At 31.3% G+C, this 16,423-nt stretch overlaps 1 protein-coding gene across 5 annotated transcripts in view; it reads right to left on the bottom strand.

Annotated features, from left to right (window-relative positions):
- Positions 1-1,989: 1,989 nt before the first annotated feature.
- LOC115876928 (high affinity copper uptake protein 1-like) overlaps positions 1,990-16,423 on the bottom strand; it is a 42,474-nt gene continuing 28,040 nt past the window's right edge. For 3 of the 5 annotated variants that reach the window (XM_030892980.1, XM_030892991.1, XM_030892986.1), the window contains 3 exons: positions 14,641-14,736; positions 12,687-12,728; positions 1,990-2,743 (listed from right to left, as the gene is read on the bottom strand). In XM_030892980.1, the coding sequence (XP_030748840.1) occupies positions 2,542-2,743; positions 12,687-12,728; positions 14,641-14,736 (340 nt within the window). In that variant the 3' untranslated portion in view covers positions 1,990-2,541. The remainder of the gene's footprint in view (positions 2,744-12,686; positions 12,729-14,640; positions 14,737-16,423) is intronic. The other 2 variants (XM_030892998.1, XM_030893006.1) reach the window with 2 other exon arrangements.

The following is a 16,423-nucleotide window of genomic DNA, read 5'->3' on the forward strand; positions in this document are numbered from 1 at the left end:
CTTTGATTACTATGATTACTTTTTACTGATTTTGGTACATGTTTGGTACTGCTGTCAATTTTGTCAAGTTATTGTCAACTGCTGTCAACCTTTGTGTCTAATTTCACCTGATGCTTAAGAGACATATTTTCAAAAATAGATTCTTAGTACCCACGTTTTTCATTTATTGAACTAAAAATTGAACCCCTGTGTGTTAATTTAACATTTGTAAAACTATTTTAATTTTTTGTACAGATATTCAAAAATTCACTTGTCCAAAATTTCACCCTCTTAGGGGATGAATTTTAAAAATCGTTTCTGAGCACTTACTTTCATCACTTAAGGCACAGAATATCTAGCTACGTTTAAGGGCACAATATTCTATGCAAATTTTCATACTATAATATATAATATAAAAAATATTTTTTCTGAACATTCACCTCTCATCTCGCACCCTTAAATGGCGAATTTCTAAAAATCGCGCCTTCTTCGTTCAATCACGTTACCTAAGAAACTAAATATAAAAAATAAAAAATAGTAGTATTTTTAAAAAGTAAAATTTTATACTTCTAAAACCCATTTTAACAAATTTTTGAGAAAAATATCACCCTATTAGGTGGTCAGTTTCCAAAAAAAATCTCTTCTAAGTACTCACTTTCGCCACTTAAGAAACCTCTACAAAATATCATGCCCCTAGGACTAATTAAAAAATATATATATACAAAATTTCACCACCAGTTTTACCCCCTTATGGTGTGAATTTCCAGAAATCGCTCCGCAGTGCTCAATTATCTCACCCAAGAAACCTCTGTGCAAAATTTCATACTTTTAGAAGCGATTTTAACACATTTTTGTACACTTTCACCCCTAATTTTACCCTCGTAGGGAATACATTTCCAAAAATCGAGTATCCACTTTCGTCGCTTAAGGCTATGCGCAAAATTTTATAACTCCTACGACAAATTTAAAAAAAATCTACAAACTTCCACCCCTAGTTTCGGTAGTTTCACCCCCTTAAAGGTTGAATTTCCGAAAATCGCTTCTTAGTGTCATTCCTAGAACAGATTTTAACAACTTTTTATGCAACGTTCTATCCCTAATTTCAACCCCTTAGCGGTCGAATTTCCAAAAATCCCTTCTTAGTGCTCACTTAAGGAACACATTTGCCAAATTTCATGTTTCTATGTCAAGCAGTTTCGGCTGTGCATTATTATTATTATATTTTCATAGAATACGCATTTGATTACATTTAAAATACTATACATCTTAGATATACGACCCATGACAAATTAAATCATAAATAGTTATAATAATTAAAGTAATCATATAGTTATAAATTCGTTACTCGTTACTTCGGGTATTCTGATATAAACAGTATTCAAGGTAATCATAAAAAGAGAAAGTAACTATTTGTTACATTCGTTACTAGAGTACTCGCTACTTATCGATACCGATACCCGAAGTAACGACTAATCAATTTAAAACCATACGATTACTTTGATTACTAAAACTCTACTTTTTATAGTATTTATGATTTAATTTATCATGGGTCGTACTTCATCATACATACACGTATATCATGTTTAAATGTAATCAAACGCGAATTCTATAAAAATATAATAATAAATAAATAAAAGTGACAAAAAAAAACGGTGATGAACATTATCTATCATTTTCAAGCCAAATTGAGACCGTTCTTTCTTCAACTATACAGTACAATTTATCTTCGAATCTTCGAATTTTCGAATTAAATTGACAACTGTTATGTATTCTCTCGTTATAAACAGACTATGACTATACTATTATTAAAACAATGTCTCATTTCAAAAAACAAAGCTTTTACGGATAAACTTATAAGGATAGTTATAATCTACAATAAAAACCAATGAATATATTATATATATATATACATATATTTTTATTTATTTATTTTTATTTGTCAATATATTTTTGTGTTTTCCATACCCTGTAATAAATATAAACCCTTAAACACTAAATAATATAAATAAATAGATTTCGAGGGCATTTTTAATCCAAATAAGTATTCAATTTTTTTAGGAGTCATGTAGGAATAACAACCAAATAAAACTATATAAAACTACAATATAAAAACAGACACAACTTCGTTTGCATCTTATTAATAAACTACTAATACTTTATGACATTATTCTAAAATTGAATTACGTCAGACAAAAAAAATGATATTATCTTAAATTAATTACTGAACAACATTAAATCAAGTCATATTGTCATATACAATAGGTATGAGGTATGTGCTTGAAGGAATTTTATTTACCAAATCAGGATAATTTTCGTTATCTAGGTTCCAATTTAGTTGTTTCGTCACGAAATATTCAACAGAACCCGTTTTTTGAGTTCAACGTGATGGAAAGGTCAGTCAAAATTCTTCATATATCTTCTTCATCTTCATAAATGTTATGTACCGTTGAGCGATTGAAAGCTATTAAGATATATCTTGCGTCGCCAGGTAGTCTTAAAAATATAGTGATATTCGCTGCCTTATCTCCTAAGTCCACTAGCTATATTTGTATTTATTAGGCATTAGTGACAGTGTTCTGTGACGTCAACTATAACAGATTTCTTCCAACCGAATAAGAAATAGCCTATTCCCGCTCCTAACACTATCGCTATGCACAGCCATACATTGTACGTCATAAATATCAACATTAAAAAATAGCTTAAAATCATTTGAACAATATGCAGGAACGTCTGGAAGAAGTGGATCTTACTAAGCATGGAAGGCCTGAAAAAAATTTAAAAAAATTAGATTACCTTAATTTATTTAAAAGAAAAAGAAAAGCAAATATACAGGGTGGACATACTCTATTCCGGAAACTTCGGCAGCATATTCTGCAGATAAAAATAAGTAAAAAGGTTTGTATAAATGTATGTCCTAAAATGCTTAGTTTCGGAGATACAGGGTGTAGAAATTTCATTATTATTTTGTTTTTTCCAAATAATTTCTAGTTTCTATAGTAACGTCAATATCTGGATGAAAATCGATGTCTGGGAGATTTTTGACATGAGAAATTTGGAATTTCGATGTGATTTTCAATATGACTGCTATTTGTAGGAGAGCCATCTTTTCTACATGTGTTTTAACTGTTTTGAAGAGTAATAACTTTTCTCGTCCGTACCTGTATAAAATTACTGAGTAAAAAAATATACATTACCGTTATTTTTAAGGTTAAAAATGTCTCTTGGTAAAAATCGCTACGAGCAACCGTTCTCAAGATATTTAAAATGGAAATAGTCCAGTGGCGGATACAGAGGGGGGGGCCCATGGGGCCCGGGCCCCCCCTGAAATCTATAAATTGGGTTAAATATTAGGCTTTTGGGTTAAAAATGGCGCTTTAAAAAGCATATTCTACATTACCGTTTATTTGGGCCCCCCTAAAATATATTCCGGGCCCTAAAATAAATTTCTGTATCCGCCCCTGAAATAGTCAATACATAATAATATCATTATAGACAAAAAAACATATTGAGTAGATAGTTATTTGACTGAAATGATAAATTTGGGAACTTTTTATTTTTTTAAATTAATCATAAGCTTTCCTTCCTAAGAAATGATGATAAAACTGTTTCTGTTGAATTTTTGTCACAAAAACATTTCAAATTTATGATTTCAGTCTAATAACTATTTAGTCTAATTTATTATTATGTTTAATTTATGTCAGTGATGACAGGTATTGATAATTTCGATTCCAAATATCTCGGGAACCATTAAGGTTGATTCCCACTATACCTTCCGTTTCCATTCCATCTCCGGTCCGTATTTTTTATTCTATGGACGCTATATGTAAGCTTCCGTTCCGTATCAGTTCCATACTTTTTATTGTACAATTCATATTATTTTAAAAATTTGTATTTTTTGAAAAAGGTAATAGATTTAATTAAAAGGTAAAAGAATAAATAAATATCAGCAAAATTTTAACAGAGCTGGTACAAATTAAGAACTTGACAATGCTGTTTCCGAAACGCTTCAGTCCGTCCGCCAAAGAAATGTATGGAAGGAAAGGATATGGAAAGTAAGGGAAACGGAACGGATAGTGTGCATTGTCCTATTCATTTACATGATATAATATTTTATGTAAAAGGCAGGGAAACGGAAGGGAGCTGATATGGAAGGTATAGTGAGAATCAACCTTTACTCGTAGCGATTTTTACCAAGAGACCATTTTTATTTAAAAAAACTCGTAAATGTATATTTTTTACTCAGTAGTTTTATACAGGTACGGAAGAAAAGTTATTACTATTCAAACTGCCGCCCTCTAGAAGTAGGAGTCATATTGACATCAAAATCAAATTTCTCATGTCAAAAAACTACCAGATAATTATTTGCATCCAAATATTGACGTTACTTCAGAAATTATTTGAAAAAAAAAAACGAAATAAAAATGAACCTTCTACACCCTGAATCTCCGAAACTAAGCATTTTAGGACTTATACGAACTTTTTTACTTATTTATTATTTTTATCTGTGGAATATGCCGCCGAAGTTTCCGGAATACAGTTTGGACCACCCTGTATTTTAACTTTAATACTATAATTTATGAAAATAAATCTTTATGTTACAAACTATATTACCACCAATTTTATTTAAGCGATAGATATCTCTATAAATATAAAACGTATACGGCAAACGCTAATAAAAACGACGTGACAGTAGGCGTAGAACTAACATGTTAGTGCGACGTCTACTATATACAGGGTGACGACCAAATCGTTGTACAGACTGCCGTTTCATTGTTTTTTTTTTCAAATTAGAAACTCGTCGGTTCAAAATATACCCAAGCAACACCGTTCTAGAAAAAAATGTTTATTCAACGTGTTGTTTGTATAAAAATCGTATATTGTTTCAAATGTATAAATAATATACGCGCAATTTTGAAATTACTTATAATAATCATTGCAAATCATACCGTTCACGGAAACAACGAATATTTTGTTGCCTAATAAATAGGTATCAGGAATTAAGATAAATGCGCTTTTATTTGTTTAAAATGTGAAAATTGCTCTTAAATTTTTCCGTAATTTAGAATTAGGGAGTTGTCCTAGAAAAATACTGGGAATTAAATATTATATCTTATTAATTGTCTATAACAACACCAATTTTGCTGACATATCCTTATGATTTTTCAAAACCCAACTTACTAATCTCGTAGAATAGAATAGATTAGAATTTTTGAATAAGGAAAAAATAGACAATTAACATATTTAATTACAGTATTTTTAAAAGTCCACTTATTATCCTAAAACTTGCCATAAAGCAAAAACTAATTTTCACATTCTCAACATAAACCGAAAGTGCTTTTATTTAATGTAATGTTGAAAATTGGATGAAAATTTAAATCCCTTCTAATTTTAAAAATATCGCTGCGATATATCGCTAAAAAGGACAGACCTATAGACAGCTTAGAGTCCATGTAAATATTCAAAAAATTATATAGGGTGTTATCGTTGATTGAAGAAATGAGAGGATCCGAAACCCTATTTAAAGACTTTGATCGGTTAGAAAATATCGCAGTTTTTAAATTTATTGCATTTTCATGCATCCGTTTATCGGATATACGTTGGTGTCATTTTGTATTTTCGTTTCCATAACGATCTTGAGATTTTCCTTATATTTTTATTAAGGTTAGATTAAATTTGTCAAAAAAGTGTCAAAACGTCCGTTATCGTATGAACGGGTTCGTTGACGGCCTGAAGTAAAATATTTACGGATGAAAAGTGGCGCGAAAACGCTATGACCAATCAGAGCACCGTCGGACCAACGTATCAACGTATAACGGATGCATGAAAATCAAGCTTAAAACGCGGATTTTTCATCCAAAAATATTTTCGTCAAACGTATTACAGATATTACACATTTATGGCAACACTGTCGCTTTAAGTTCCACACCGTCTTCGATATGCCTTCGCTGGCCAAATTAGAGAAAATAAGTATTTTATGCGTTGGCCGCAGAACGATTGGTGTCTCCACCGTACAGCACTTGAGACGTACGGGGAAATCAAATCAGCCTTGCCACGAATTCGCCCATTAGGTTGTGTATGTTCCCAATTCTTTTAATCAACGACGTTATTCCAAATTCTTCTCTTTGGCTCAGTTCCAGTTAAACCGGAAGTGATATTCAATTGTGTTTTGTTAATGGAAAATATGTGGTTTTATACCCAAATTTCAAATTTATTTGATAATAAACAATATAATGGCGGTATGTGCAACGATTTCGTTGAACCCGGTATATTTAATACTTTTAAAGGCACATTTGCAAGAATTATAGAATACAGATATTCTCAATTTTAGGATAAATGGTTATTAATTTCAAAAGCAACAAATAGGTACAACAAAAATTCAATATGCATTTCACTCAGTTAAAAGTAAAAAAATACATAAAAAAATAAAATAAATAAAAAATAAACTCTGACTAAGTAATACACATGCTATAACAACTATACATACATCTATAAAAAAAAAATTCTAGTAAGAGAGCATAATGAAGAAGTGAATAAGAAATTAAAACTACTGCAAACAAAAAATTAGGTAACATTATTAATACACATTCAGCCGGTATTACAGATAAGAGCAGAGTCGTCCATATATCTTGGTTGCTTAGGTTAGATTAATGTCTACCCCTTTACAATAAAAAACAGTGTGTGCACTATGTGCGTATATTTGAAGTGAAACTTTTTACTAACAGCTATTAAATTGAAGAATTTGAAGGACATGTTTGAAAAAATGACATATTTAATGACTGTTTTCTTTTACTGACATTATTAATGACTGTTTTAATATAAATATTATTTTCAATTTATTTCCGTAATCTGTTCATTTTCTGTTTCTTCAATATCCTGCAATTTGTGGAATACCCCCCAAAAACACACTTTTATACAAATACCTGATAATGTTAACGCTTAAATATATTTTTTTGAACCTAACCAACAATTTGTATTTATAGTGGTTTATAGTAATTTTGTTAAATTATACGAATATTCTCGTTGATTATTGGTTTGAAATAAATATAACAATGTCCTCCAATGAAAATGCGAGTTGCTTAACTCTAATAATTCTAATTCTGAGCTAGATGCTTTACCCAGACCGTTATTCAGAAGCTTCAAACCTATCTATGAAAATATGCTTGAAAATTTACTTCCTAGCACAGATCCAGAATGGTACAGAATTGGTACGCAGATACAGTATCAAGTTTATTATAATGATTTTCTTAGCTTTAAACAAAATGTTTTCTGGTGTTTGCGCGATCCTTACCACTTTTTTTTCTCTCTAGCTCGTGCGTCAAGGCCAAGTGGTGTGTCAAGGCGTGTCACGGCCTTGAATCTTTACTCCCATGGCATGTAAAGAAGTTTCACTTCATACTTTTTTCTGTATCAGACATTTTACTTCCCATATTTATATTAATATTAAATCCGATGATAAATAAGTATTAAGTAAATAAAAAATAAAATAACTCTCGAATAACTAAAAGAGAAAGTTGATGAAATAAACAAAATATATAACTGTGTATATTAAATAGGCATTCATTGCATGATTAATATACATTTGTTAGATTCAATGACATAGAAATAAATTAGACCCGGCGACTTACATTTTGGCGAAATCCATCATTGCCTTAGAAAATTGCATGTATGCCAAATTTCCACTTCGACCGCATTTAAAAGAAAATCTTACCTACGTATACGTACGGGAATAGCTAACCCACATTGTAAACCAGGAATTACAAATATAAATTACGTCGTAGAATAATACCTTAAACCGATAATAATTAAAGGTAGCCTAGTATCACGAACTACTCCCAATCAGCATTAGCCGTTATTTAAATCTTCTGTAATTATAATTTTTAGATTTTAAGAAATTTAACATAAAACAATCGACAACGTCGCAACGCCAGCTGATACTGAAAACGTACGCATTTTACTATGTTTACTCCTAAATTCAGGCAGCCAACAAAACATCCAGTTCGAATTCGTTCATAAATTGCTTTACGGCGTTGTCAATGTGTTGTGTTTCACAATTACGAAAAATGTTCAATAGTGATATACCATATGATGAAAAAAAAACGGCGTATATGGGGAATGTCATCGATGTTCATTTCTAAGCCAACTGGACGCCTTTTTTTCGATCATACCGATTGTTATTAGGATTTTTAGTTATTAAAGATGATTTTTTAAGTGTAAAATCAAAATAGATTTATATAATGGATATTACATACTAAATACCGTATGATCGAAAAAAAACGAAGTCAAAGACTTCTGGGAATACCAATCGAATATAATTTTGGCGAGGTCTATTTCTAGATGTCATTTCTTAAAAATTGACATAAAACTTGTCAAAAACTAATACTGATTATAGAAAATTATAAAAGGATAGAACGTTTCCAGAAACACAAATCGACATCCAAAAAAAAAATTTCGAATTTATATTACACCATTTAAAAATCAAATACAACCTTAAGGCGTACTACTGCCAGTAAGTGTCATTAAAAAAAACAAGAGTAGGGGTCATGACATATCACCTTGCCAAAATTATCACCGATTGTCATTTTTGACGCCGTATATGGGGAATGTCATCGATGTTCATTTCTAAGCCAACTGGACGCCTTTTTTCGATGATACCGATTGTTATTAGGATTTTTAGTTATTAAAGATGATTTTTAAGTGTAAAATCAAAATAGATTTATATAATGGATATTACATACTAAATACCGTATGATCGAAAAAAACGGAGTCAAAGACTTCTGGGAATACCAATCGAATATAATTTTGGCGAGGTCTATTTCTAGATGTCATTTATTAAAAATTGACATAAAACTTGTCAAAAACTAATACTGATTATAGAAAATTATAAAAGGATAGAACGTTTTCAGAAACACAAATCGACATCCAAAAAAAAAAATTTTCGAATTTATATTACACCATTTAAAAATCAAATACAACCTTAAGGCGTACTACTGCCAGTAAGTGTCATTAAAAATAAACAAGAGCGGGGTCATGACATATCACCTTGCCAAAATTATAACCGATTGTCATTTTTGACGCCGTATATGGGAATGTCATCGATGTTCATTTCTAAGCCAACTGGACGCCTTTTTTTCGATCATACCGATTGTTATTAGGATTTTTAGTTATTAAAGATGATTTTTTAAGTGTAAAATCAAAATAGATTTATATAATGGATATTACATACTAAATAACCGTATGATCGAAAAAAAACGGCGTCAAAGACTGCTGGGAATACCAATCGAATATAATTTTGGCGAGGTCTATTTTTAGATATCATTTATTAAAAATTGACATAAAACTTGTCAAAAACTAATACTGATTATAGAAAATTATAAAAGGATAGAACGTTTCCAGAAACACAAATCGACATCCAAAAAAAAAATTTCGAATTTATATTACACCATTTAAAAATCAAATACAACCTTAAGGCGTACTACTGCCAGTAAGTGTCATTAAAAAATAAACAAGAGTAGGGGTCATGACATATCACCTTGCCAAAATTATCACCGATTGTCATTTTTGACGCCGTATATGGGGAATGTCATCGATGTTCATTTCTAAGCCAACTGGACGCCTTTTTTTCGATGATACCGATTGTTATTAGGATTTTTAGTTATTAAAGATGATTTTTTAAGTGTAAAATCAAAATAGATTTATATAATGGATATTACATACTAAATACCGTATGATCGAAAAAAAACGGAGTCAAAGACTTCTGGGAATACCAATCGAATATAATTTTGGCGAGGTCTATTTCTAGATGTCATTTATTAAAAATTGACATAAAACTTGTCAAAAACTAATACTGATTATAGAAAATTATAAAAGGATAGAACGTTTTCAGAAACACAAATCGACATCCAAAAAAAAAATTTTCGAATTTATATTACACCATTTAAAAATCAAATACAACCTTAAGGCGTACTACTGCCAGTAAGTGTCATTAAAAAATAAACAAGAGTAGGGGTCATGACATATCACCTTGCCAAAATTATAACCGATTGTCATTTTTGACGCCGTATATGGGGAATGTCATCGATGTTCATTTCTAAGCCAACTGGACGCCTTTTTTTTCGATCATACCGATTGTTATTAGGATTTTTAGTTATTAAAGATGATTTTTTAAGTGTAAAATCAAAATAGATTTATATAATGGATATTACATACTAAATAACCGTATGATCGAAAAAAAACGGCGTCAAAGACTGCTGGGAATACCAATCGAATATAATTTTGGCGAGGTCTATTTCTAGATATCATTTATTAAAAATTGACATAAAACTTGTCAAAAACTAATACTGATTATAGAAAAATTATAAAAGGATAGAACGTTTCCAGAAACACAAATCGATATCCAAAAAAAAAAATTTCGAATTTATATTACACCATTTAAAAATCAAATACAACCTTAAGGCGTACTACTGCCAGTAAGTATCATTAAAAAATAAACAAGAGTAGGGGTCATGACATATCACCTTGCCAAAATTATCACCGATTGTCATTTTTGACGCCGTTTCTTTTTGATAGTATAATTTTTGTAATAGAGGAATGTATTTTTTGTTTTGTTTATTAAGACTAAAAAAAATATATAGTTTAAAAGATGAATGCGTCTTTGTTTGATATGTTTTATTGAATAGTTAATTATTTATTCAGTACAAGGTCCCGATTATCCGCGAAGAAACTGATCCAGAAATAAGTAAATATTTTAGAAATTGACTTTAGTTTAACAAAGATCTTTATTATTGTTGTTATAAATAGTAATATTTTTATACCTAATATTAAATTGTAATTTGTCACGACAGTTTTAAAATAAGGAATTACAGTTTTCTAAATTGCAGCAATATGCGGATGATTCTCAAATTTATTGCAGAATAGATACTAATAATTTGGCACAATTTCAGTTAAATTTTAACGACGATCTTAATAAAATTAATAAATATGCTCTAGATCATAATTTGAAATTAAATGCCGGTAAATCTTGTGTTATAGTATTTGGTAGTGATATAAACAAAATTACAAATACGGCTGGTAACATGAATATCCATATAGATAATGTTGCGATACCCATTGTTACAGAGACTAAAAATCTTGGAGTTTATTTTGATTCGAAGCTTTCATTTCAGGCACATATAACTACTAAATTAAAGGCTGCTTATATACGGTTGAAGAATTTTTCGTCTCTTAAGAAATATATACCATCAAAGACTAAGTATCAATTATGTGACACACTTATTTTATCTTTATTTGATTATGGCGATGTTGTTTATGGTACATCCATAAACGCTAGATTCTCTAGAAAAATCCAAATACTTCAAAATTCGTGTCTACGGTTTTCTTTTAACATTCCTTTTAGAGATCATATAACGCCACATCTTAAAAATTTATCTATTTTATCCATGACTAACAGACGACAGTTTCATTTAATGGCATTCATTTATCGAATTTTAACTACAGAGCAGCCTCCCTATTTGTTCTCATTGTTTCACTACGTTGACCATGATCATTCGACTAGACAAGTGCATTATTTTAAAATTCCTCAACACCGAACACTATACCGAACACGCTAACTTCCAAAAATCTTTCAGTTTCATAGCGCCACATTTGTGGAATAATATTTCTAATAACTTTAATTTCAATCCTTTACAGATTATAAAAAACAAATTAAAAATAATTTACTAAATTCGTAAATATTATAATTTCTTCGACTGATTTGTGAGATCTTGACTTACTGATATGCCCGTCATTGGTTGCTGTTCCGGTTTTTACACTGTTTCATTATGCCTCTCTGCTTATCTCCGCTCATCCCTGATAAAATTATATTTTCACTTTTTTTATATAATTTGAATTTTTTTAATTCTGTTTATTTTTGTAATTTAATTTATTTCTATTTTGTATTTGGGGTCGCACCACTCTGGCACTTTGTGCTATTGTATCGGTTTTTTAATCGCGGTGCGATCCCTTTAGACACACATTTATTAATACTAATATTATTCTGTAAAACTTAATGGGGTCTAATAAAGAAATTTGAATTTGAAAATATTCTCATTTTTCACCGTTGCTTCAATCAAAATAATACCATTAATTCACATAAATGTTTTATAAAAGTCGTCTTCGGCTCGTATTCATTGAACGCTTGATGGATTATATTACTACTGGAGCAATTTACAGACATTACTATGGAAATGTGCATATCATAATTTCAATTAGTTATTTTCGTATAGAAGTGATTGGAGTATAGAAGTAGTCATTTTCAAAATTTGAAGAGCCATCTAGCACAACGATATATCGTATCTAAAAATCATATTTACGAGAATATAATATTAAATTATATATTACAATCAAAGTAACTACGCCACTGGCACACATTCTCGAGATCTCTGAACAGCGTTGCCATTCTCTCGGGAATCCTTCATGACTGCGATCAGCCCGTCTTGTTCCCACTCGCATAGAACAAGAAACGAATGTCTGATTCTGATCTTTTTCTTTTTATCAATGAAATGCCAGGTCTACTTTATTTAGAGGTCATTGGTTAGATTAGTTTTATTTCGGTTCACCAGAAAAAAATAATTAAAAATTTACATAATATGAATCGTTTAATATACAATAATCATAAAAAATAAACCAGGTATATGGACCACTTACTACCACTACTATTCAAATGTACCTACTTTGCATATGAGTACCTTTTTGAAATAGGCAAAATTCCTGGTCTGCAAAAAGAAATAACAATTGCATTTACTATAGAATGTATAGGTAGGATTAGTTGTAGTACTTAGTTATTAGTACTACAATTTATTTGACGCGAAAATGGTTATTAATTTGAAAATTCGCATTTATCTAGAGTTATGATTGAAAAAATAAAATCGATCCATAATGCAGTAAGCACATATTCCGTATAAAAAAAAAGTTTTCTAAGTTAACGCCTATTTCTGCTGTCAGATCTAAAAACAAGGTCTTCTTTGAGCACGCAGATTCGCAGATTCCAAACAAAATGACTACCGACATATGGTATGTGTAAACGGGATTTTATTCTACGAGCGTCCGATTAATGCCGGGACCCCATTAGGCCAAAAGCCACGCTATCCCACGTCGGCCCACGTGTGGTAGCGTGGGATGGCGTGACGTGGGGTGGCGTGTTGCCTAGTGTGTACGCAATACATGTAATTAAATGGAAAAATATACGCACAGACCTTCATGACGTGGGATGGCATGGCGTGGCGTGGCGTGTGGCCTAATGCGGTCCCGGCTTAAGACGGATTAATACACACCGGAAGTTTTTCCTACAGACACAGTTTAAGTATTATACAGATGTCGTGGCACTTATTTCATCTTGCTGATAACTGCGCCGTGACATCGGACTTTTAATAGAGCTATGGCGTTGTCAGAATTCGTTTTTTTTTTCTAGAACACATTGTTGCCTTTTGTAAAAAATATATTCCCAATTGAAATAATACTTAATCTGTGGCACAGCTTTTTTGTAGCGATTCATCATAGGCACGCGCTTTGCATTCGGTTCCTTTAAATAGAATATTCGAGGAGTGACTTATCAGAAGGCATTTTGTCCAAAATAAGAGACAAATTTGAGTTTGATGTGGGTTTGGAATCATTAGGACGTTATGTATTCGTACTAATTTACAGAATACATATATATAATATTTATTTAATGCCAGTTAAAAACTATGCACATAAAACTATATAGTTTTGTTTTCTTATAAAATGAAATATCTATCTGCTTTCCTAATGTACTTTTAATTTTATCTTTACTTATTTTTAGCCGTCATAAATAGGTCAACTTTGTGAAACATTTTCGAACTTGTGCAACACCGTGCATCAAAATTAAGATAGAAAAGCAAAGAATGACAATTTCTTATTATTTCAAAAACAGAAAAAGATACTCATTATGAATATCAAAGCTATCAGGCTATTTTTTAAAACGCCATGTCCATAATAATGATAAGAATAATAATAGCTTATGTTCTGGGACACGATTTACAATGCCATATGATAAAAAACGGAGTCATAGTGGCCTTTGAAATGGCAACCGATAATAATTTCTGTCGGGTCGACAAGAATTTTTAATAAACTGACGTTGTCATCGCCATCAGATGACAAAAAGTCAGTTTAACAAAAATTGACATAAACATTTGTTAAAAATAAAAAATTAATAATTACATATTTAAATATCATAAAAAGTCAATCGATTCAGTAAAAATTGTTGTTTTGAAATAGGCCTGAGTCTGTAAATGTTTTACTTTTTTCCAAATTAAATATTAATCTTTGACAAATTTTTATGCCAATTTTTAAACAATAACCCGATAGAAATTGCCATTTTCACTTCACAAGACACTTTGACATCGCTTTTTTTATCATATGGTATATACTTATCCAGTCTTAAGCTCTTTGAATATTAAGTCAATTCGTTTGTAATAGCAGTTCCCTATATTTATAACTTATAAATTGGCTTAAATTTTAAAAGTACACTTTTTAACCATGTAAAAGTGGTTTAAAATACTAGGTAATGTTTAAAAAACAGTAGTCGCTATTTCCGAGGAGTAATAAAAAATGCAAATCTATTTTAAATAAGTATTAAATATAGTAAAAAATGTTTGAAAAAAAACTTACTGCACAATCTGCGGTTCGTCTGAAACTGCCCCTTTATCAGGTAATGAAACTGACCTATACTGTAGGGCGTTGTACGTCTTCCAAAATAAATATTCCCTAAAATTAAAAACAGTAATTTAATGGAACAAAAATAATCACTAATAATATATTACTCCATAATACTTTAATTAGATGCATTTAGCTAATTATATACTCATTAATACAGGAATAAAAAATTATTTTGATGATTAACTGAACTATGGAAACGTTCAATGTTAAAATATTTTAATGTGGTTTAGTAAGAAATATATCCTCGGCATGGAGAAAAAAAGCCAAGATGGCGTCCAACACCGGGAGGCAAGCAGGGAAGTAACCAGCTTTGCCAGAACTACAATGTAAGGACATCGAGTTGGCGAGTCATCATCTCAAGGGAGGAGGGTCATGGTCAGGTCCTCACACAAGGAATTAACTTCAAATTGAAGGAGGCAATAGAAAAAAAGAGATATAACGTCGTCAATATCGTGAAGTGGCGTAATTCATTTTTTGATACTTTTCAGGAGAGCGGTTTAAAGTTTTTTGCGACTTTTTTTTCAATAGTAACCAAAATGTATTGATTAGTTGTAGTATTGAAGTACTACAATATATTTTGGTTGGTATTGAGATAGAAGTAGTAAGAAGCTTTAAACCGCTCTCCCTAAAAATATCAAAAATTGACGACGATATCCTCTATTATAGATTCGGGACAATACCGGTATCAGGTTCTTGAAGGATGAACATATGTTGTCAGAGGAGGATGGGAAATAACCCCTCCCCCCTACAACAGGAAGATCCCCATGTATGATGAGTTATAGCGTTGATTGAAGAAATAAGAAGATGCGCAACCTTATGAGAGATTTCGTGGCACGGAACATGTCTGAGATGTAGCTGCCGTTACCGTTAGCCTGTCCGAGATTTAGTTTAGCTGGTTTAGCTCTGCACCGCGCCGCTGCGTCGTTTACAGCGTAGGGGATAAAGAATACCGTACCGTAGTTCTGCAGGTTCTGCTTTCAGTCAACAGAGTGATAGGTTGCCGGAACTACGGATTCATCAGTAGATTTACAGATGCTGTGTACAGTATGTATTTTCGACCATTAAACAATTTAATATATTATATGATTAAACAAAGAACGGCGGCTGAGTTGGCTTGGAAACGAAGATCGCTGTTATTTCATATGTAAAATATTTTGGTAAATTGCAATATTCGTCATTTCCAAGCCAACTAAACGACTTTTTTCGTCATACAAAATATTCAGTACCTCCAAAGATATTTTCGTCAAACGTATTACCAATATTACACATTTTAATATGGCAACACTGTCGCTTTCAGTTCCGCACCATCTTCGATATGCCTTCGCTGGCCGAATTAAAGAAAATAAGTGTTTTATGCGTTGGCCGCAGAACGATTGGGGTCATCATACAGCACTTGAGACGTAAGGAAAAATCAAATCACCCATGTCACGAATTTGCCTATTAAATTGCGTATCTTCCCATTTCTTTCAATCAACGGTTATAGACTGTATGATGAGTTATAACTGAAGAAAGGGGGGTCTTTAAGGTCGCAGTGATTAACACCCTTTCAACAGAGGAATTAATACTTTCTTATATAAACAATGCTGTTTTGTATAGTTGCGCCTCATGGTACAAAGAAAACAAGGTATGATCGATAGCGGCTCCAATTTCGTTAAGTTTGCGCATACCACCTGTGACGTCATACGCCATACAAAAAAATATCCGTATTGTACAATTGCCACTAATAAAAAAAGAC

The sequence above is a fragment of the Sitophilus oryzae genome, unplaced genomic scaffold (genome assembly GCF_002938485.1).
Source record: "Sitophilus oryzae breed Bouriz unplaced genomic scaffold, Soryzae_2.0 scaffold_1059_pilon_pilon, whole genome shotgun sequence".
Taxonomy (NCBI): domain Eukaryota; kingdom Metazoa; phylum Arthropoda; class Insecta; order Coleoptera; family Curculionidae; genus Sitophilus; species Sitophilus oryzae.